Genomic DNA, 22,721 nt, shown 5'->3' on the forward strand with positions numbered 1-22,721 from the left:
TGTTATCAGTTTTTCTGGTAGATCGACATATAACCGGCAGACTTGAGATGCAGAGTGAAATTGACCGTAATTACGTGGGGCCGGTGAAGAACTGTTTCAGAAAGCAGGTAAGACAAAAACAAAAGCCAAAAAAATAATTAATAAACAAGTAATAGCAGGATGAAAATGTGGTAAAAATCTGGTGTTTGTGAGGGCTTTTCTTTTTCTGGATTGCTTTTGAAAACACTGTCGGTTGGGTTTGGGGAAGTGGGTGGGCGCTGGTCAATTGGTGCAATTTAAAACACTATCGGTTGGGTTTAGGGAAGGAGGAGGGTGGATCAGTCGATCTGTCAGTCAGTCAACAGCGGCCTCTGGTGGATTTACATGAGAATAGCAGGTGCGAATGGCACTCGTGGGAGAAATTTGAGATCTCGAAAAGCGTACACAGTGGCCTCTGGTGGATTCGCGAAAACAAAATCTGCAAAAAAAAAAAAAAAACGTAGCTCCAGGGATGTATTTGACACTCTCCAGAAATTTATATAGGGGTACATAATCAGAATGAGCCTGGGTTGTCTGATTCAGTTGGAAGTACATCAACATAGTGAAATGAAAGTCTTGGCAACTTTGAGTTCACACAGATTTGAACTGTACTCTGAGATACTTTGGTTTATATAGACTTCAGTTAAATTTACACTGTTTAGTCCATGGTTAATGTTTATATCACCACACTCTGCAGCCCAAGATGTCGTTACTTACTGAAGCTAAGCAGGGCTGAGCCTGGTTAGTACCTGAATGGATGACCACATGGGAAAACCATGTTGCTGTTTTAAGTGGTGTTAGTGGAGCCAGACAGCGAGCACTGTCTTTTGGATGAGACTTTAAACTGAGGTCTTGACTCTCTGCGATCATCAAAAATCCCATGGCACTTTTTGTAAAGAGTAGGGGTGTAACCCTGGTGTCCTGGCCAATTCCCTCCATCGGCCCATACCCATCATGGCCTCCCAATCATCCCCATCCACCAAATTGGCTATCACTGTCTCTTCACCTATAGTTGATGTGTGGTGAGGGCTCTTTGGAAACTGTTTGTCAATGCTCTGACAACCAGAAGACCTTAGCAACTATTTGATAGTGCCCTAGCAACCACCTAAAACACCCTAGCAACCCCATAGTAACATGGCGATGACTAGAAAACTTTAACAACTGTATGACAACGTCAATGGCAGTGCCTTGACAATGGCATAGCAACAGACCAATAATTATAAGACTTTAGAAAATCTATAGCAATGATCTGACAACCAGATGACCTTCGCAAATGTTTGATAGTGCCCTGGCAACCACCTAGGACACCCTGGCAACCACATAGCAACATGGCGATGTCCAGAAAACTTTAACAACTCTATGACAACATCCTGACAACAAAGAAGCCTTAGCAATAGTTTGACAACATTCTGGCAACAGCCTGCCAACACACTGAAAACCAGAAGACAGCAGGCAACTGGATAGAAAATGCACCTAGCAGCATTCACAAAGAACAATGCCATATTAACATATAGACAACATGAAGTCTTTATAGCAATTGTTCAACAAAGACCTTGCAACACCCTAATATTGCCATACATAGCATTACCTGACCAACTGCATGCAAGGCAGTGCCCTGGCAACCACCCAGAACATTAGCAACTCCATGCTGACAACAAGATGACCTCCAACATCTAGACCAGGGGTCTCAAACTCGCGGCCCGCGGGCCATTTGCGGCCCTCAGTGCAATATTTTGTGGCCCGCGCCGACCGCTGTACACTGACAGAATCAGCGGAGCGGGGAGAGAGAGCGATCCCCGCTCCGCTCCGCTGATTCTATCTGTACACAGCGGTCACTGGCATTCCCCGCCCGCCATTTAAACAAAGGGGCGGGGATGCCGGTGGCGTCACCACGTACCCCGCCCCTTTGTTAGACGCTGTGACGGGAACTCGCGCCGGCCAGAACCAAGGTAAGCTGTTCCCGCCCCTGCCTGCCACCTTAGCTACCTAGCTACAGCCTGCGTCTTACAGGGCTCGAAATTGCGACCATTTTGGTCGCATATGCGCCCGAAAATTAATCTATGCGACCTCATAATATATTTGGGCGCATTAGTGCGACTGCAGATAATGGTTGTAGTGCGACCTGTTTTGATTTTTTGTAAAAACGTGCTGAATCGCTCTTCCCTGCCGCTATATTGGTTCATATTAGCTGTCAATCACTCAAGGTATTCCGCTGTCAGATGACAGGGAAGGAGCTTTTATGACCACGGGAAATGCAAACGGCTGAAGAGTAAAAACTTAAAGCACACAGGTTTGCAAACCCCACCTAAAATTGAGGTGCAGATGAGAGCGATCATGACACGTCACGTGGTCAATAATAATCCACCAGCTGAGATCAATCGAGTACGCGCTTCTTGGAGAAGGCGCCCGAATCTCCATGCGTCGCATTCACTGCGTGTTCAGCGCAAATGTCCGCTAAAAGTCAAATCTACTACTGTACATATCATCGCCAAAGCAGCTCGCATTTACTAAGTTTACACTGAAACTGCGTCTCATAACAAACAGCGGTATTACGCCGGTGGTATTCGCAAGAATCTTGCGCTGCCTGCTCATAAATTGGGTCGGCTGACTCGCCAGCTTTTCCACAAACATGAAAAGACAAAAGACTGAACCTTTAAATTGACACAAACTGAAACCAAAACTTTTAAAGAGTGATAGAAGTGAGACTTTACTTTCTTTCTTTTGTCTATTCTTTTTTGAGGTGTATATTATTATTATTTTTATATACTGATGACTGCTTTGCAGCTTTCATCATTGAATTGAATGATTTATTATAATCTTTTGTTTGTTTTGTAGCAGAAATATTATTTATTAAATTGACATGCATATAAAAACAGCAGTACAAAATAAATATTTCTTACTGCAATGCTTCATTTTTGTTTGATGCAAACTATACAATTATTTTTCATAAAGTAACAGACTTTTTATAGCAGATAACCTACATTCATGCACATTCAAGGCAGTATCATAATGAGAAATGTAATTCATTTTTACTATTATTGTCATTTTCATCATCATTAATATTCTATAATTATTAGACATTCATTTTGGAATTATTGCACACAAATATCAATGTCTTCGCAGCATTAGTTAGATAGTTGTTTCTGGTTTTTGTCAGTCCTATTGATGTTGTTTTAAAATACAATAAATCCTTTAAAAAGCAACTTGGAGCGGTGCTCATTCAGTTTTGGTGGGTGCTCCTAAATTTTTTCTGGTGCTCCTAAATATTTGAAGTTGGGAGCACCGGTGCTACCAAGTAAAAAAGTTAATTTCTAGCCCTTTCTTATATATATTATAGGTAGATACAGACTGGTACAGACTGATGTGACTGGAGTGGGGTGGGGGTGTTTTATTTATACATATATACGCCTTTTTTTAGGTGAGGGAATAGAAGTTTTGAGTGAGTTCCCCCACTTTTTTCCCTAGGACTTGGCCTTTTTGGGAGCACATATTTGTGTGAGAAGTTATTCTCCACCTTGAACTTCAATAAGTCAAAGTACAGGTCTAGACTTAATGATGATCATCTTCAAGCCATACTGAGGGTCTCAACTGCTTCCGCTCTAAAGCCAAATGTGGTTCAGATTTGTGAGAAGCAGCGCTGTCAAGTCTCTGGCAGCAAGGAGTAGGCAAAAGATGCCATGTTCAGAAGAACTGTTCATAATCTTCACTCAATGTTCTATTAATGTTCAGGACACTTCATGTTCAGAAGAAATCATTAAAACTGTTAATAATGACATTTGAGGACTTCTTTTTTGTGAAATCCCTTATGCGGCCCAGCCTCACCCAGACTTTGCCTCCTGCGGCCCCCAGGTAAATTGAGTTTGAGACCCCTGATCTAGACAGTGTATTGTCCGGCTTATTGTTGTTATAATTGTGACTTAGATTTAATGCTTTAGTCATTTTGTTTTGTGTTTTATATAAAGTAGTGCTCAAGATGGCTTAAGGAGCCTGCATGCTGTATTTCTGTGGAGATGATGATTCTGTAAGTGGGTGGGATGTTGTCTGTTTTCTAAATTAGAGTGTTCCTCTAAGAAGCTATTTAAGGAAATCTCATTAACGCCTCTGCAAAATAACACATCCACATCTCAGCTGAGTTCAGTTCAAGCCAATTCAAGCAAAGTGTCCTCCTCATTTTCATACAATTTCCCTTGTTGACATGTTTTGGCTTTTAACAAGAGTCATTCCAATCTATCCTCCTCAGGTCTTTCTCAGGTAACAATGAATGTTTATTTATGAAGGACGAGAGGACTCAAATTAGAAGCACATGTTGGAGACAACAGTTTGCGTCAAACTTTTTACGAGACTTTGCTTGCCAGCTCATTAAGGTTTTGGTCAGTGTGTTCGTTAAAAAGAAATTGTTTTCCTGACTTTAATGAGTGTCACAATAATTACAGTACCACACTTTGCACTTCACACATCTTGGAGCACAGCCATGCACTTTGTCACAAGCCTTAGGGAGTTACAAACAAGTTTCAAACACAGCCGCACACTTCATATCCTTGAGGTTTGCTCATACACTGCTAAAATACCTTTTAACTTTGTTGTTTTTTATTGTTTTTCTAGTCAAAATATCTTAAAACTTCTAAAATAAACAGCATTTTCTAGACAACTTTGTTTTCAGAGTTAAAAAAATACATATTTTACTTAAAGAAGGTCCTGGCTGGGCCATTTGGCATTTCTGTGTGGAGTTTACATTTTCTCCTCATGTTGGCGTGGGTTTCCTCCAGGTGCTCAGGTTTCCCCCACAGTCCAAAGACATGCTCTATAGGCGAATAAAATTAACTAAATTGTAATATAATGTGTATTTATATAACGCATTTATCGTGTATGGCCATACACCCAAAGCGCTTCACAATCATGATGCAGGTCTCTCCACAACACCACCAGTGTGCAGCATCCCCTTGGATGATGCGATGGCAGCCAGGGGACAGGACAACAGTGTCAGCGCTCACCACACACAAGCTATTGCTGGAGTGGAGAGACAGTGATGGAACCAATTCAGTGGATGGGGATGATTGGGAGGCCATGGTGGGTATGGGCTGTGGAGGGAATTTGGCCAGGACACCAGGGTTACACCCCTACTCTTTACAAGAAGTGCTATGGGATTTTTATTGACCTGAGAGAGTCAGGACCTCGGTTTAACATCTCATCCAAAAGACGGCACTCACTGACGGTATAGTGTCACCTTCACTATACAGGGGCATCAGGACTTACACTGACCAGGTTGAGCGCTCCCTGCTGGCCTCACTAACACCACTTGCAACAGCAACCTAGTTTTCCCATGTGGTCTTGTAAGAATTCATTCTTAAGTTGCATTTCTCCTCCTAACCTCAAGGAGATGCTCTTCGGACTTTTTACAGACCAGAGTCCAGTTTCTATGCACCCTCCAGTACAGTGGATGGCACCACTTTCCTGCCATCTGCTGTGTGCTACCACTCAAGCCAGATTGAGTGGTAACCTGTGTTTTGCCTATGTGAAGTTTATTTATAAGTGCTTGCGGCTGTTCCTGCATTATTCGATTAATGATTCACCAATCAGACGATTCCTAAGCCACTATAAATACTCTTAGTTCCATATCACAGCCATATTTGTCTAGAAGAATCCCCCCTTCTACCCCTACTCCTCCTTTTTTCCTAGATGGATGGCCCAGTGGCCCAGTGGTTAGCACTGTTGCTTCACAGCAAGAACGTCACTGGTTCTAGTCCTTACCAAGCCAGCCGACATTTCTGTGCAGAGTTTGCATGTTCTCCCTGTTCTCACAGTGGGTTTTCCCCGGGTTCCCCGGTTTCCTCCACGGTTTCAATCATGCAACTTAAATTAATTGACTAATCCAAATCGGCACGATAGACATGTTCATAGTAAGTAGGTATCTCTTAAGAATAATCACTATCTGTTCATTAGCTACTACAGTAGGAGAGTTCTCGAGATGTACCTAAGCTCAAACTCCCCTCTTGCCTTGCAAACGAGAGGGAGCCCCGGACTAGAGGATCTTATAAGCTCAGGGCTCTCTCCTGGGACAGCATGTCAAACAAGCTTTATACTCAATCACCAGCTAAGTGTGAAGTCTTGACATTAGTTTGTGTGCAGCTAGCTAGTGTGTTCAGTCTTGAGGTATTAATGCCTGGTGTTCTCTTGAGAAGCTAAGCGACACTTTATTGTTGTGTTTTTTGACCCATGTGTCTGTTTTGTTTTGCCTGTTCACTTCTTTTTTGTTGCACTTTGTAATCAATTATTCAAGTAAAGATCATTTGTTTATTTTTTTCTAAAACTACATAGCCTCAAGTATCTTTAATAATCTTCTGCTCTTGGGTTCATCTTTTGAGGAGTTAACTCAGCTTTGAGTCCAAGTGCTACAGGTTCAATCGTCCCCTACCATGTTACAGGTCTCCAATCCAGGTACTGACCAGGCTCAGCCCTGCTTTGTTTCAGTGAGTAACCGGCCTTGCATGGTGACATTGGCCACATAGTGTGTTTGTGTGAATGAGTGTATTAGTGTTTCCGAGGTAGTGTGTATGGGTGTTTCCCACTGTGTTGCGGCTGGAAGGGCATAAAAACATATGCTGGAGCAGTTGGCGGTTCATTCTACTGTGGCAACTCCTGATAAATAAGGGACTCAGCCAAAGGAAGATGAATGAATTAATATTTTACTTAACCCAATGGCAGATAATTTAGCTACTTTTTTGTTTTAATATTTCTGAACACAAAAATATTTTTGAACTCTTCTTAATTTAAGTTTTTTTATTTTTTATTTTTTTTTAGATATTTGGATAAGAAATCAGGCAAAAACTCTAAGAACGCATTTTTCGCAGTGTACCACTGACATCAATGATGCTCTGTCTGATGATTTCAAAGCTTGCACAGTAACTGTATTTTCAGACCTGATTCATACACAAACACTGAGTGTTTTTATTACTTCCAGCTATATTTCCCTCACCTCTTATCTGCCAATGTGTTTATTATTTTACCTCATTATTCCCCTTACAGCAACCACTTCGCTCATTTCTCCTCGACAGAAATTTGATCAGTTTGAAAAACATTTTCTTTGCACTATAAAAATAGCAGGTCTTGAGTTCTTCTACAATAGCCAGAGGCTGAAGGTGTATTTCTATATGATGTGTAGTGATTTTACCACCTCTATCTTTGGCCTTGAATAGATTTGCAAAGTTGGCAAAGGAGAACTTCAAAATGAATGACTTTGCCTCAAGCTAGTGCTACTGCAAAGTGAACAAACTGACACTTTTCTTCAGCTGATCTGGGAAAATGAGACTCACACACATCTTCTGGATCCCTTGAGAGAGAGCGTGTGATGATGTTTGTGTTGAAGTGTGAGGTGTTGAACTGTCTTGTCAAGTTGTGGGCAATGTCTCCAGCCTTCTAGCTCGGTACAGTTCATTAAAACATCACTGCCAGACGCTCCACCAAGACCTTTAAAACACACCCAAACAGAAGAAAGCGGCCTAATTGTCTTCCCTGCTGGAAACAAAAAATAGAGGAAGTTTAAGGCTGGTTAGAAGCCGCTACTGAAAAAATCATGTTTTTTATTTATTTCTTTGCACCTAAAATGGGAGCATGGTTCATTTAAAGATCTAATTTTAAGCCATTAATCAAAACAGCTTACTATTTTAATTTACTATGTTCATATCTCACATTTTGGCCATGTTATAAATGACAAAAAGCAAATCAATATTTGTGTTCATAATAAGCACTGATCTGTATCCTTTGGTCCTTTGGTATCCTTTGAAACATTTTTTTCCAAACTTTATGACGCCATTATTAAAATATGTGCACCCCGAGGGCACTCTAAACTAGAGATCTGCGCGGGCCTAAATTTTGAATCCCGCTCCCACCCGCACCCGCCAGGTTTTAGCCCGAACCCGACCACTCCCGCTTATATTAAGAATTTATTGTCCCACTGCCCGACCCTCCCCGTTTTCTGCCCGCCGCGCCCGATCCCGCTAAAGAGCGGGGGAGAACAAAACCGAAAATCCCCCAGCAATACAGTCCAGACAGCCAAGCTGTCTGTATAAACACACACACACACAGCACCAAGCACACACACACAGACAAATCTCTCTCTCATATGCGCGCGCGCACTTACACACACACAAGCACCAAGCAGACACACAGGCGTTTGCTGTTATATCAACTCAAAGGCTTGTAATACCATGTATCAAGTACCAATGTAATACCAAAAGGTTTTATATAAAGGTATATAAATACTAGTCGCGCCAGCTCCGGGCCGCAGCGCACATTACTCTCGGGCCGATTCCGGCGCGGATGCGGCAGCGTCGGCTCGCTTACGGCCGCCGCATCTGGCCCGATTGATTCGGGCCGGAATCGGGCAGTGAGTCCACAAGCATCCGGAGTCCGGCAGCCGGATCCGGGCTGAGTGGTAAGTCTCTGGCAGGCGAGAATCTAGCCGGAACTGGCCCGAGTGTATTTTGCTATTTGGGAAATTTCTCTCTCTCTCTCGCTCTCTCATTCACGCGCGCGCGCACTAACATACACACACACAAGCACCAAGCACACACACAGGCAAAGCTCGCTCTCTCTCTCTCTCTCTCTCTCATTCGCATAGCAATATCCGCGATATTGCTAGACAGCCCGCTCCCGTCCCAAATTAAACCCGTTACCGACCCCTCCCGCGATTTATTCGGAAATTTATTGCAGACCTCTACTCTAAACCATTAGGACTTGAAGGGAGCATATCTATTTATCAGTTCTTTAGATGCAAGCAATCTTCTTTTTTTAGTTTTTACAACCTAAACATTGATGTAATTAAACAATTGAATGCATTAGAGTCTGAAAAACTTGGAACTTAAGATTATAATTATATTTTTTAGATATCACAGCCCAAACATTGATGTAATGAAACAATTGAATGCATTAGAGTCTGAAAAACTTGAAATGGAACTTAAGATCATAATCATATTTTTTAGATATCACAACCCAAACATTGATGTAATGGAGCAAATTAATGTATTAAGGCAGGGGTCTCCAAACTCAGTCCTGGAGGGCCAGTGTCCTGCATAGTTTAGCTCCAACTTGCTTCAACACACCTGCCAGGACGTTTCTAGTGTATCTAGTAAGATCTTGATTAGCTGGTTCAAGTGTGTTTGATTAGGGTTAGACCTAAACCCTCCAGGACACCAGCCCTCCATGACCAGATGCCCAATGATGACAAGAACCAGGAGATAAATTTTACAAAGGGAATCGTAACAGCAGCTTAACATAAAAGTTAATTGAAACTTTGTCAGTCCAGTTTTCAGAGTTGGCGTTCAGTTTGCTGAAATTTCAAATACTTAAGAGCAATTCCATTGATGCGCAGCTCCACAAATCCCAAACCAATCAAGCTAGTAGCTACAGTGGCAAAGAACAAAACTTAACCAATTGACGAAAGTGAAGGAAAAAAAACCCTTGTGACCAAGCTTAGTTGGGCATGACCATTTCTTCTCTGGCCAAACTTCATGTGCAAAGCTGCAGTCTAGGTGCTGGCTGCTGGTAAACGCTGGACGTTTATTGAGGAGAGGCTGCAGGTGTGAGTAGGTTACCAGCGGGTGTTCAGGCTGGCCCACGGCATCACTGTCTGTCACTGGGATCTTTCAGGAATCAATCTCCCCTCCATGATCTCCACAGCCTCTGCTCAGGATACGGCCTAGTCCAGGATTATGGAGACCTTGGGATTAAAAAAAAAACAAAAAAAAAAACAGACTGACATAAGCATAGATGCAGATCAAATTATAATGTCTTTAGGAAGTGTTCTCAGCTCCGGTTACCCTAATTAATGCAGCATTTGAATTTCAAAAGCATTTGTTTCATGTGTATTCTAATGCAAAGAGATGTGTCTTTAATCTACAGTAGATTTATACTGACAGAGTGTGTCTGCCTCCCAACCTGTGCGAAGATAGTTGTTATAAAATTTAGGTGCCAGTTATGAGTATATAATGGGATTTGATTAAAGAATATGAGGGCAAATGATTTATTTATTTATTTTTTACGAAATAATGAAATTCACCAACACATTGTTTACATGTATGTATAAAAATCTGAAGATTAAATTTAGATTTCATGCACACTTTTCACGACCATATTTTATGTTCCCAAATACAAAAAAATATTGTGGTAACACTTTATTTTGATGGTCCACTTGATTATTAGTAGACTGTCTGCATGATATGTTGATACTGCTCCTTCAACAGACATTCAACTGACTATAAGAAACTTTGGAAGTACATGTCAACTTACACTAACCCTAACCCCAACCTAACAGTCTACATATAATCTAATGAGAATTAGTTGGCATGTAGATGCAATGTAACTTGTATTCAACAAACAGACCATCAACATAAATTGTGACAAAAATATTTCCCATGCTACATTACAGATCACCGCATTCTTCATTCCTGCTCCAGAATCCTTAATGCGTTTACCTATTTGACCACTTTAGGTGTATTTCTTTTTTGTAAACTGCAATTTCAGCCTCCACCGTGTGACCCCAAATCCATTGGGAGTCTAAATGAGACTGAGATAAGCCTCCGCACAGATATGTTTGGTCAGGTGAAAATGCTGGACTGATTGATCGATACTCTTCTAAGAGCCAATTGAAACAGTCTCTAACAGGCTGTGAGATTGCGGTTAGAATCAATTGACCCTCACTGTGCTCATGCCTCGAGTTAAAGCCATTCTCGATACCTCTTCAAGCACTAAATACATAAGGATTTCACCTGACATCTTTGGGATCTTCTGAAGGTGGATCAACTTGTTTTACTTTCACTGCTGCCATGCATGTGATTTCCTGATGCACTGATATCTGAGATCAAATTTGGACTCACACTGGTGAGGTTTGGGAGAATAGCTGGTCAATAAAAACACAGTCGGCTAAAATGGAAAGCTATAATCAGATTGTCAGGTTTGAGCATTTTGTATGGTCCAGGGGTGTCCAGACCTGCTCCTGCAGAGCCAACGTCTGTCAGAATTAACCTTTAACACATTTTTCAACCTGGAAGGTTAGAGACCTAAAATTGTTGGTATTTTCAATAGGAGAGTGGCTTTCCAGGAAGATTGGAAATCCCAGTATAGTTCTGGTTGTGTCCATTACATCTTAAGTTTAATGCCTTAACCACTCAGCCATCCTGGTTTCTGAATATATTTTAAACTATCATGAACACATGAACAGTGCACATACAAAAGCAAAGTGAATTATTGTACCCTATGTGTGGTTTATTCATAAACTAATTTCGAGAGGATCACATGCTTATGATCAACACGGCTGGCTCCTTGTTAGCTCCGTAATCTGCCCTATTAGATGATTACGGAAGCAAGTCCAACTCGGCCATCCTGATGCTGATTTTCCACACTTTCACTTTCACACTTTCCACACTTTTAACCAGGTTAATTGTTCAGATTAGCTAGTACTTTAATAACTTGGCCTTTATAACTTCACAGCAATTAACTTAGGCTGGATGTCTTGTTTGAGGCCCCATGTTTGAATTACAACAACTCAACATGTGGACAAGCTATTGTTTATTCAACATAAAACATTTTAGCTTGTTACCAGAAGTGGGGTTCGAACCCACGAGGACATTTGTCCATTGGATCTTAAGTCCAACGCCTTAACCACTCGGCCATACTGGTCCTTTTAGTCCTGGTCCATAAACATTTACAAACAGTGCACACACAAACGCACATACACAGGCAAGGTGAATGACGGTACCCTTTTAGTATCTTCAACAGGAGAGTGGCTTTTCAGGATGATTGGACATCGCAGTATAGACTATTGGTTGTGTTTATTGTAATTAAGGTCTCATTTGCACTTCGATTTGATTTCAGGTGTTGAAGTACAACTTATTAATTGATGGACCAAATGTTAACGCAGATAATCTTCTTCCACAGCTAATTTGTAAGCTGCCATTGATAGCTTGAATCTAATTTGTTTACCAGGAGAGGGGTTTGAACCCAAGAGGAAATTCATCCATTGAATCTTAAGTGTTTTCACCACTCTACCAGAATGTTCTGATGTTTTACTTTTCTCCACCAGTTTTGTATTTAATTTACTTATAAGATCTAATTTTGCTAAGTTTTAGGGAGCATTAGACTAATAGGAGTGAGATTCGAACCGATAAGGACATTTGTTCACTAGATCTTAAATCCAATGCCTTAACTACTCGGCAATCCTGGTGCTATTTATTCAACGCTTTCCCTGTTTTCCAATTTAAAGCCGATTTATTTAAGAAGATTAAAGCTAAATTTCTAAATGTTTAAGCTAATATTTTTCTAACATGAGTAGGGCTGCAAGCACATAGGCAAAGTGAATGATGATGCAGAAGAGTGCATTTGCTGCTGAGATTAATTTGAGCAGAATGTAGAAAATGAAATATATCCAGGTTTATAGTTTAGATTAGCCATTGCTTTAATAACTTGCCGTTTATAACTTTACAGCAATTAACGTGGGCTGACAACACCCCCATGTGAATTGCAACAACTCATCATGTGCACGAGCTATGGTTTATTCAACATAAAATATGACAGCTTGTTACCAGGAGTGGGGTTCGAACCCACGAGGACATTTGTCCATTGGATCTTAAGTCCAACGCCTTAACCACTCGGCCATCCTGGTCTCTGAATAATTTGTGATCTATCTAGGTCCAGTATTTTATGTACACATGAACAGTGCACAAACAAAAACACATACATGGGCAAGGTGAATGATGGTGCAGAAGTTGATGCTGCAACTTAGTTGACTTTGAAAGCTGTGTGGACGTGACCAGAGCTGAGTGGACAAAGCAGAGCAGAATGCTGAAAATGAAGTATAGCCAGGTTAATTGTTTAGCCACCACTTTAATAAATTGGCCGTTATAATTCTGCAGCAATGAGAATCTTTCTTTGAGGCATTCAAATGTATGTTGTTGTGCTATCAGGTGTGGGGTTCAAACCAACTAGGGCATACATCCATTCAATCTTAAGTCTAAAGCATCCAAAGCCACTTGGCCATCCTGGTCTGTGTTAAAAAAGTTTCTGAGTTAGTACAGTGGTACAGACGTACATGTAATGACTTAAAAGAACAATTAAAAATTCACAAATCTTCATCAGTTTGTTTTAGGATGGACACTTGAAATTTACTGTACAACATAAACCGTACTGCTTTGCTTGATTGCTCTTACAGTCTGTTTTGGTTTACATTGTTACATCTGAACTTTTCAGTCTACATTTAAAACTTAAATTACAAAACACTTGTCCCGAGCAAACAAACTTGAAATCCATGTAAATAGCTGAGGGGTTGCAGTGTTTAAACACAAACACATGCATTTACACACATCTGTTCTTGTTTTAACTTTGCTTGTGTATGTTTTTCCTCAGGGCTGCTCAGAAATTGAATCTGTCTTCCAAGAAGAAGAAGCAGCGTCCTGCTCCTCCTGTGGCATGTGATCCTCCCCTCTTTCCCACCAACTTCAGTGGCATCCTGCAGGTGTCTCCACCCCCTGCCCCACCCTGCCTCTTACGAGCAGTCAACAAAGTCAAAGACACCCCTGGCATGGGCAAGGTATGATCTGTCATAATATAGCAAAATGGCCTGTGTTTAGTTGATTTACTATTCCTCACTAGTTAATTCAGCTTCTACTGGGTCTTCCAAATTAGAAAAGAGGATTGCTATCTGATTGATTGTTTGTTACAAACTGATTTGTAAACTCAGACTGTAAACTACAAACTGACTTATGCCGCAATAGGTTGGAACATCTCCAAGTGGGAGGGACTTATGCCGCAATAGGTTGGAACATCTCCAAGTGGGAGGGACTTATGCTGCAAGTAGAATGGAACACCTCCAATTGAGAGGGACTTAAGCAGCAAGTAAATTGGAACATCTCCAAGTGGGGGGAACTTACAACACAAGTAGGTTGAATAACTTGCAAGTGGGTTGGACTTACAACACAAGTTGTTGGAACGTCTCCAATTGGGAGGGACGTAAGCAGCAGGTGGGTTAGAACACCTCCAAGTATGAGGAAATTACACCGCAAGTGGGTTGAATCACCTCCAATTGGGAGTGACTTAAGCAGCAAATAGGTTGGAACACAAGCAAGTGGGATGGAGTTACAATGCAAGTTGGTTAGAACACCTCCACATAGAATGGACTTACAATGCAAATAGGTTGAATCACCTCCAATTGGAAGGGACTTAAGAAGCAAATAGGTTGGAACACTTCCAAGTGGGAGGGTCTTATGCTGCAAGTAGAGTCGAACACTTCCAGTTGGGAGGGACTTGAGCAGCAAGTAGGTTGGAACACTTCCAATTGAGAGAGACTTATGCTGCAAGTAGAGTGGAACACCTCCAATTGGGAGGGACTTAAGCCGCCAGTAGGTTGGAACACCTCAAAGTGGAAGGTAACAACACTGTAAGTTGGTAGAAACACTTGCAAGTGGAATGCAGTTTCAACGCAAAATGGTTGGAACACCTCCAAGTGGGATGGACTTACAATGCAAGTAGGTTTGAACACCTCCAGTTGGGAGGGACTTAAGCAGCAAATAGGTTGGAGCACTTCCAAGTGGGAGGGACTTATATTGCTAGTAGAGTGGAACACCTCCAGTTGGGAGGGACTTAAGAAGCAAGTAGATTGGAACACTTCCAAGTGGGAGGAACTTAAGCAGCAAATAGGTTGGAACACCTCTAAGTGGGAGGGATTTACAATGAAAGGTTTGAACTCCTGCTTGGAGGTTGGGTTAAGGCTAGAAAGATTTACAGCTGTGGTTACTGAGCATGTGCATATTAATATCAGTTTTGTGATGCTGTACAACAATAAATGCCACTACTAGTAGCAGGTTGCTGTAAGAGATAGGTTTAGGGTTGGGGTAGGTGTAGATTTTAATAAAACACAATAGGTTGGACTCTGTGTCATCTTAATCAATCAATCTAAAGCCCCAGCTAACCTTCCCATTTGGAGTTGCTATGACCTCTGTTTATACCTAACTAAATCAAAGGGCACAGCAGAATGAAAGATAATGAAGGATAAAAGGGTACAAGCAATGGACACTTTAAACTCCTACACCTTAACCACTCTGTCATCCTGGCTTTTTATGTAGGTTTTACTGCGGGTAAGCAAGTTTTGTTCCCAGGAAGACACACTAGTGACTTTGGAGGCAGCATTTTTACTGGAAGGCAATTTGGTGATACCTAAGGGAATAGTTGCTTTCTACAATACTAACTTCTTGCTAGACATTAAATGTGGGAAAAGTTAGTCAAAAGCTTACATTTACACACAAAATGACATCCAAGTGAAGCTTCTATATGCCATCTTTATTTTTTAGCTCAACTGTCAGAGATGGAACACACAGGATGGTGGGATATCAAAGGCAGTGCATGATCTAAACATATCAGATGAAGGTTTCTCAGGAGACAGGAAGTAAAGCTCGATTAGAATTTAGATAGTACCTTGATGCTTCCCAACTTTGAATGTATCTTGAAAAGGCAGCATTTTCCAGTTTTTGGAAGCACTGCACTGTGTTCAGTTTGGAGCTGTTCGTCTCTATATACCCTTATTTCTTCTAAGGGTGTATGGAAGGAGCAGGGGTGTTCAAACTCTGTCCTGGAGGGCCGGTGTCCTGCAAAGTTTAGTTTCAACCCTAATCAGACACACCTGGGCTAGCTAATCAAGCTCTTATTAGAAACATCCTCGCAGTTGTGTTGAGGCAAGTTGGAGCTAAAATTTGCAGGACACTGCCCCTCCAGGACCGAGTTTGGACACCCTAAACAAAGGGATTAGTGCATAGAGATGAGCTCTTAAAGAATGCTCACATAGAATGCAGTGTGCAACAATCAGATTTCTTGTGCAAAGGATCATGGTGGCCCGAAATGTCTATTAGTTCTACACTTCAAAAATCCTTTGCTTCTAAGGGATCTTTAAAGTGGCCAGTTTTGAGTACTTCAGTTTGGGATGATAGCCTTATGACAGCAGTCAAAATGGCAGCCATGATGGTTTTCACTCCGAAGTGGACTTTGTAGAATAGATTCTACAAAGGCACTTTATGGAAGGCACTTTAAGACCTTGCTTAGCTTGTTCAAGTGTGTTTGATTAAGGTTGGATCAAAATCTGCAGGCTTATTAAGTCTAAACTTGCCCACTCCTGTTTAATGGTTTGATTTGCCTCTTGAAAATGAGTATAGCAGTCAGTTTCTTATTCATATATTTGAGAAAAATCTTATTTTGTGCATGAATTTAATGTTGAATTACTACCAGTGTTGCTTTAGTTAGAATTTACTCTTTTTTTCCCCCTTCAAGGTTATTATTGTTTGTTTATTAGCATTAAAGCTAATATTCTAAATCAGGGGTTTTCAAAGTGTGAGGCACGCCTCCCCTGGGGGGTGCCAGAGCATGCCAGGGGAGGCGCGGAAAAAAATGTTATATATTAAAAATATAATTATTAAGTTTAATTATTATATGTACTTTTTATTATATTGAAACGTTTTAATTAAACAAAGCTAAAAAAAAACAATACGTCTAAAATAAGAAAACCTTTTTTACCCAGAAGGCCAGCTGTAAATTCGCTTCTGTTTGGCAAGCCCGCCAATATAGGTATATGCCTGCTAACACAATGGATCGGTTTCTGAGACCCCCCGATTCAAAGCCATCGAGTTCAGGGCTTAAACCCAAAAGACGACGATATGATGATCAGTATTTGAGTTTAGGATTTACGTGGACAGGACCAGCTGATAAACCACGACCTTTATTTGTGGTTTGTCAAGATATTTTGGCTAATGACAGCATGAGACCCGCTAAACTTCGACTGTTTTGACTGGGACGGACAGTTCTTGGATCTATTCTATTCATATTGAACTATCATCCTAGTTTTAAAAACGTTATATTAAAATACTTGTTACTCTGTAAATAATTGCACTTTCATGCAAATGATGATAAAAGTGAGTTAACAGTCTGACGTCTGTCTGTGTCTTTATATATATACACTGTGTATATATATATATATATATATATATATATATATATATATATATATATATATATATATATATATATATATATGTGTGTGTGTGTGCGCGCGCTTGGGAGGAGGGCGGCGCCAATGGATAAGTTGTGTCAAAAGGGAGGCCCACTGTCTTAGACTTTGAAAAACCCTGTTCTAAATATTAAGCTGATCTTTTGCTACCAGGAGTGGGGTTCGAACCCACGAGGACATTTGTCCATTGGATCTTAAGTCCAACGCCTTAACCACTCGGCCATCCTGGTTGTTCCTTCAAGTTTTTCAAGTTGCAAAAGCTAGCTGAGAGACGCAGAGCCCTAATTAGTCTTTTGCAATGTCTCTTGAGTTCTGGTGAGATAGGACTGGGAAGTTCAGGCTGAATCATCTGAGCGTGTGGTGGCATTTACTTTCATTTGTATCTTGCTCAGAGCTCAAAGGTGAGCTCATTAACTGAGAGCAAAGGCCCAAGGATATGATAATCAAATGAGCAGAAGTGAGGCACAAAAGACATATTTTAACTTGGTAACATGAGAAAATGACCTTGTTTACTCCTGTTATTAATATCCGTTTACATTCAGTCACAAAAAAAACCTTCAAAAGGTACTGCTTACAGCTGATTTTTACAGAATTTGCACCATACATCTTTTGGGGGTGGAATACTTCCTGTAATATCAAATGTCTCCTGAATGTGATAAAAGGACAACTGGTCTAAATATAAGCGTATATTTATATTTATTTTATGTAAATATATCTTGTTATTTCACCATAGCACAGAAAGAAACAGTTTCAATCCTCTGCACTGTATGTTCTTTGGTAGAATGGACAATGCAGCTTTGATATTGTGACACAAGTGGTTGCTGGCTGAGAAATGTAGGCATCAGATCTGTGCTTTGGCAACATGTGAGAACATATGGGGCGGATGCACATGAGTGTTGCCATGCAGATATCACAGGTAAAATTGTTCTGCTGCAGGTAAATCTAGACCAGAGATGCCTAAACTAGGTCTCGCAGACCAAAGCTGACCCTTTGTATCCTTTGATATGGCCTCCCAGAGGGAAGCTGACTGGGAAAGGTTGGCAGTTGCCTTTAACAGATATTTTCATCTCTATTTTAACATACCCTTTTTTGTTTCTTTTATTGTTGAGCTGCTAAAAATAAGAAAACCGATATTAAGTGTTTTAATTAAATGTTGTAAAGATCAGATTTATAAAAAAATGCACATACTGTCACTTAACAAATAGGGGACAAAGCATAAGACATCAGCGTGCAAATTGAGCAAATGCAGGTTCAGCATGAGTAGTGCATTGGGCATTGAACTCCTGACTGACTGACAAGTGCATGATGTGTGAGGCCAAAAAATACGCTTTCAGTTTTGATGAACACAGTTTCCATAATTATACATTATATATAAAAGTCTATGGTTCTGCATACAATGACTTTATCTTGCTGGAGTTTATAGCCGTTTCACTTTACTTTAGGACTCATTAATGCCACTCTGTATGTTTATAGTAGACATTCATAAATATTCCTAGCAAATCTTATAAATGTTGGAGACATGCTCATTACATAAACGCACTAAATCCCACTTCAGCAGCGTTTATTTGAGAGCGCACAAGAAAATCTGCACTTAAACACTGGTATTTGAGAATGTGGAAGAAGTTTTGTGTACGGACAGAGGAAAAGGGATTCGCATGCTCGTATTACATTAATGCGATCTCGATATGTAATACTGTGCTCATGACATTTATCATTGAAATATCGCTGTAGGTAGATTTGTGTAAAATGCCTGCCATATAAAGATTTCTAGAAGAAACACTGCCATTGTTTTATAAATGTAACATTTTTTAAGGTTTTATTGCAAATATAATATACATTTTCAAGAAAATTATGCATTAGTGCATGTGATTGAAGCCTTTTTTTCTATTTTTAATATATATATTTATTCCAGGGGTTTCATTTGATAAAGATAAAATGATTTGAAAAGTTTGTGCACCACTGATCTAAACCTTTTATTTGACTTTCTACATTTCGAATTTGTCTCATCTGACCTGACTAGACTTTTTACAATCAATCAATCAATCAATCAATCAATCAATCAATCAATCAATCAATCAATCAATCAATCAATCAATCAATCAATCAATCAATCAATCAATCAATCAATCAATCAATCAATCCATCCATCCATCCATCCATCCATCCATCCATCCATACATACATACATACATACATACATACATACATACACACACACACACACACACACACACACACACACACACACACACACACACACACACACACACACACACACACACACACTGTACATCACACAGGGTGGTTAGATGCCCCAGAATATTCCAGGGGGTTTATTTATAAAGATGTAATGATTGTAAATGTGAACATACTGAAGGTTCCAAAATGTATAAAAAAAAATCTATATTCTCAAATAAAGTTTCTTGTTTAAGTGCATTAATTTAGTTATGCAATTAAATATAACTATAGTTAATTTAGTTGCGAGGGGGTTAAAGTCCCTGACGTCTGGCAGAGATCAATACCTTTTATTACGTTTGACAAGCTAAATCGATTTACTCCTGGGAGGGGGTAGACATCAGTGGCCATGCGATTTACTTCCAGAAGGAAGTTTAAGCTGGGGGGCACCTAATTAAAACTATAAAGCTTAACTTCTTGAATTTAGGTGAAAAATCGAATCTGTTGGAGACGTCCAATAGATTTATAGGTACTGAAAAAGTCCACATGGGGGCTGGGGGTGATCACCAGAATGGGGAAGTCCCAGAGTAAAGTGAGAAAATATGATACAGCGTTGTTTTGGAATATGTCCTTTTTTTAAATATTGTTTGTTTTTATTTGATTTATATTTGTCTCTTTTATTCCTGTTTATGTAAAGCATTTTGAATTGCCACTGTGCATGAAATGTGCTATATAAATAAACTTGCCTTAAAGCTAAGTCTCTGAATGTGAAGCTAATACAATAACTTGCTACCAGGAGTGGGGTTTGAACCCACGAGGACATTTGCCCATTGGATCTTAAGTCCAACGCCTTAACCACTCGGCCATCCTGGTCATGCTTCAGCTATATTTTTGCTCCCCCCCCCCACTAATGTTATAAATTGTATTGCTACTTGTTTTGCGAATAGGCTGCTTAAGCTCATCTCGTCTTTACACTTCAGAAAACCATCCAGTTGAATCACTAGTAAACCAGCATCATTATACAGTGCAAAAGCAATTTCAGCACCCTCAACCAAACATAATGGAAAGTCTTCAGCCCCCTGTCACTCTGTCTGTCTCTGAGGCTGCATTCCTTTATTAATTTACATGCTCAGTCAGCACACCATTCACATCACTGATTCCCCTGTCAGTTTGTTGTTTTTCTATCCGAAACCACCCTAGTAAGCTCTCATTCTAAGAGAATCTGTCAAAAGCACGCACTGAAGAAGTCCCGCATGGTGAAAGTTGATCCCGATCTTCAGTGCATCACAGCATCGACCAGCATATCTGGCATTCCTCTCAGACATCAGAGGACGGGGATATTCATCTATGTTTGGACTCCGATTTGGATCACGGTATGCTAAAACCTCCCAAATAGTCTCACCAAATGCAGCCAGCTAATATGTCGGTGGGTTTGCCAGAAGCATCTTCAGTCAAATGACATTATGACTTTTGAAAGCAGATTTTGAGAGATGCATAATTAACCACATGGCGGGTTGTTATGCAGAACTTTTAGTAAGTCTGCACAGAGTCATCCTGCACTGAAACAGCTTGAGTTCATCTGTAAACAACACCCACATTTAGGCTGCATGTTGTGTTGGTGAACAAACCATTCTCCAGTGAACCGGAATGTAAGCAGGATGGTGGGTAATGCAAATGCTGGCATTTACCACAGAAAAATGTCACCTTTCTCCAGGGACAGACCTGCAACAGTGGCCTTTGGATATAAGAACATTGAGAGATAAGATATTGATGGGTGTAGCAGCTCTACCGGCTGCTTTTGTGACGTTCACAGAAAGTGATCGGCTTTGAGATAGAGATGAAAGAAGAAATCTCGTTCAAATTTTGCTCTGAATAAAACTAATTTAAAAACACAATGAGCATGTTCCCCTGCAAATCTGCGCACGACATTCCTCTTGCTTGATGATGTGAAAATTATGAGGAAGTCATTCTGAAGGTTTATGTGTGAGTGGCAGTGCCCTTTCATCTTTAGTCTGGTACTTTTAATTCGTTTCTGGATTTATTGTTTTTATGACGTTTAAAACTTATTAACATATTTATACTACAACAACAATAAGAAAACACTCTTAGGACATTAATTGATTGGTTCTTGAGACCAGTGTCTGAACCACTCATCCATTCTAGTTGTTGCAGCTATTAGCCAATGTCTTAACCACCAGACCATCCTGCTCTTTCTTAAACTATTACAGTCACTGTAACGGCTTCTCAAATGTTTTCAAGTATCTGCTTTCTTCTGTTTTCTATGTGATAAAACTTAATTCCTTATCAAATTTTAGATGGAATTGACGTTAGCATCAGGGGGAGGTTTAAACCATTCTGAAAAAGTCTTTTGCCATATCCAATTGTGAAACAAGTTAAGATATCTCGTTTAGATTCCACTTTAAGGGTTATCTAATACACAAAGTAAAATTTTTTTATTACTCATCATCATGTTCAAAGATGTTTAAAGTCCAGAAGAGGAACAAAAAATATTGTGAAAGAAAACTGGTAGAATATGGCAAGGCAGTGGTGCAGTAGGTAGTGCTGTTGCCTCATAGCAAGAAGGTCGCTGGGTTGCTGGTTTGAACCTCAGTTGGCATTTCTGTGTGGATTTTGCATGTTCTCCCTGCCTTCGCGTGGGTTTCCTCCGGGTGCTCCGGTCCAAAGACATGTGGTACAGGTGAATTTGGTAGGCTAAATTGTCCGTAGCGTGTGTGGATGTTTCCCAGAGATGGGTTGTGGCTGGAAGGGCATCCGCTGTGTAAAAACTTGCTGGATAAGTTGGCGGTTCATTCCGCTGTGGTGACCCCGGATTAATAAAGGTACTAAGCTGACAAGAAAATGAAAATTGGCACAATTTTGGTTGTTTACTATGCTGGGAAATTAAAATAATGCCTGTGTCACAAATGTTCTACCAGGAGTGGGGTTTGAACCCACGAGGACATCTGTCCATTGGATCTTAAGTCCAACGCCTTAACCACTCGGCCATCCTGGTTGCTGTAAATTCTGTATTTCAACTTTTTTTTCGCGAGTTGGCTGGCAGTCTGCTTACTTCAGTTTTGCCTTTTTTTCTTATTTATTTAGATGAATGTATCAATTCAATGCAATAAGTACATGTAAGTAGGCCTAAAACTTTTGTTTGTTAAGTCCAACACCTTAACCTTTTCAACCATCATTTTTTTCTCCAATGTTAGATTTATTTTAAGCTAATTTTTTAAATATTTAAGCAAGTTTGTTTTTGATACCAGAAGTACACCTCCACAGCATCCTGCTCATTCTTAAACTATTACAGTCACTGTAACGGCTTCTCAAATGTTTTCAAGTATCTGCTTTCTTCTGTTTTCTGTGGGATAAAACATAATGCCTTATCAAATTTTAGATGGAATTGATGTTAGCATCAGGGGGAGGTTTAAACCATTCGGACAAAGTCTTTTGCCATATCCAGCAGTCAAACAAGTTATGATATCTCTTT

The 22,721-nt window shown here is 40.3% G+C and overlaps 1 protein-coding gene and 5 non-coding genes across 7 annotated transcripts in view; 1 reads left to right on the forward strand and 5 right to left on the reverse strand.

Moving 5' to 3' along the window:
* kif26ba (kinesin family member 26Ba) overlaps window positions 1-22,721 on the forward strand; it is a 211,619-nt gene that overhangs the window by 138,586 nt on the left and 50,312 nt on the right. For both annotated transcript variants that reach the window (XM_087289703.1, XM_087289704.1), the window contains one exon: window positions 13,414-13,597. In XM_087289703.1, the coding sequence (XP_087145829.1) occupies window positions 13,414-13,597 (184 nt within the window). The remainder of the gene's footprint in view (window positions 1-13,413; window positions 13,598-22,721) is intronic.
* trnal-uaa (transfer RNA leucine (anticodon UAA)) lies at window positions 11,609-11,691 on the reverse strand. The gene has a single exon. It is a non-coding gene; the product is annotated as a tRNA-Leu (tRNA).
* Window positions 12,591-12,673, reverse strand: trnal-uaa (transfer RNA leucine (anticodon UAA)). Its single transcript has one exon. It is a non-coding gene; the product is annotated as a tRNA-Leu (tRNA).
* On the reverse strand, window positions 17,204-17,286 carry trnal-uaa (transfer RNA leucine (anticodon UAA)). The gene has a single exon. It is a non-coding gene; the product is annotated as a tRNA-Leu (tRNA).
* Window positions 20,022-20,104, reverse strand: trnal-uaa (transfer RNA leucine (anticodon UAA)). The gene has a single exon. It is a non-coding gene; the product is annotated as a tRNA-Leu (tRNA).
* On the reverse strand, window positions 22,162-22,244 carry trnal-uaa (transfer RNA leucine (anticodon UAA)). The gene has a single exon. It is a non-coding gene; the product is annotated as a tRNA-Leu (tRNA).

This window comes from Danio rerio, chromosome 17 (assembly GCF_052040795.2).
Source record: "Danio rerio strain M-AB ecotype USA chromosome 17, GRCz13ab, whole genome shotgun sequence".
In the NCBI taxonomy this organism is placed as follows: domain Eukaryota; kingdom Metazoa; phylum Chordata; class Actinopteri; order Cypriniformes; family Danionidae; genus Danio; species Danio rerio.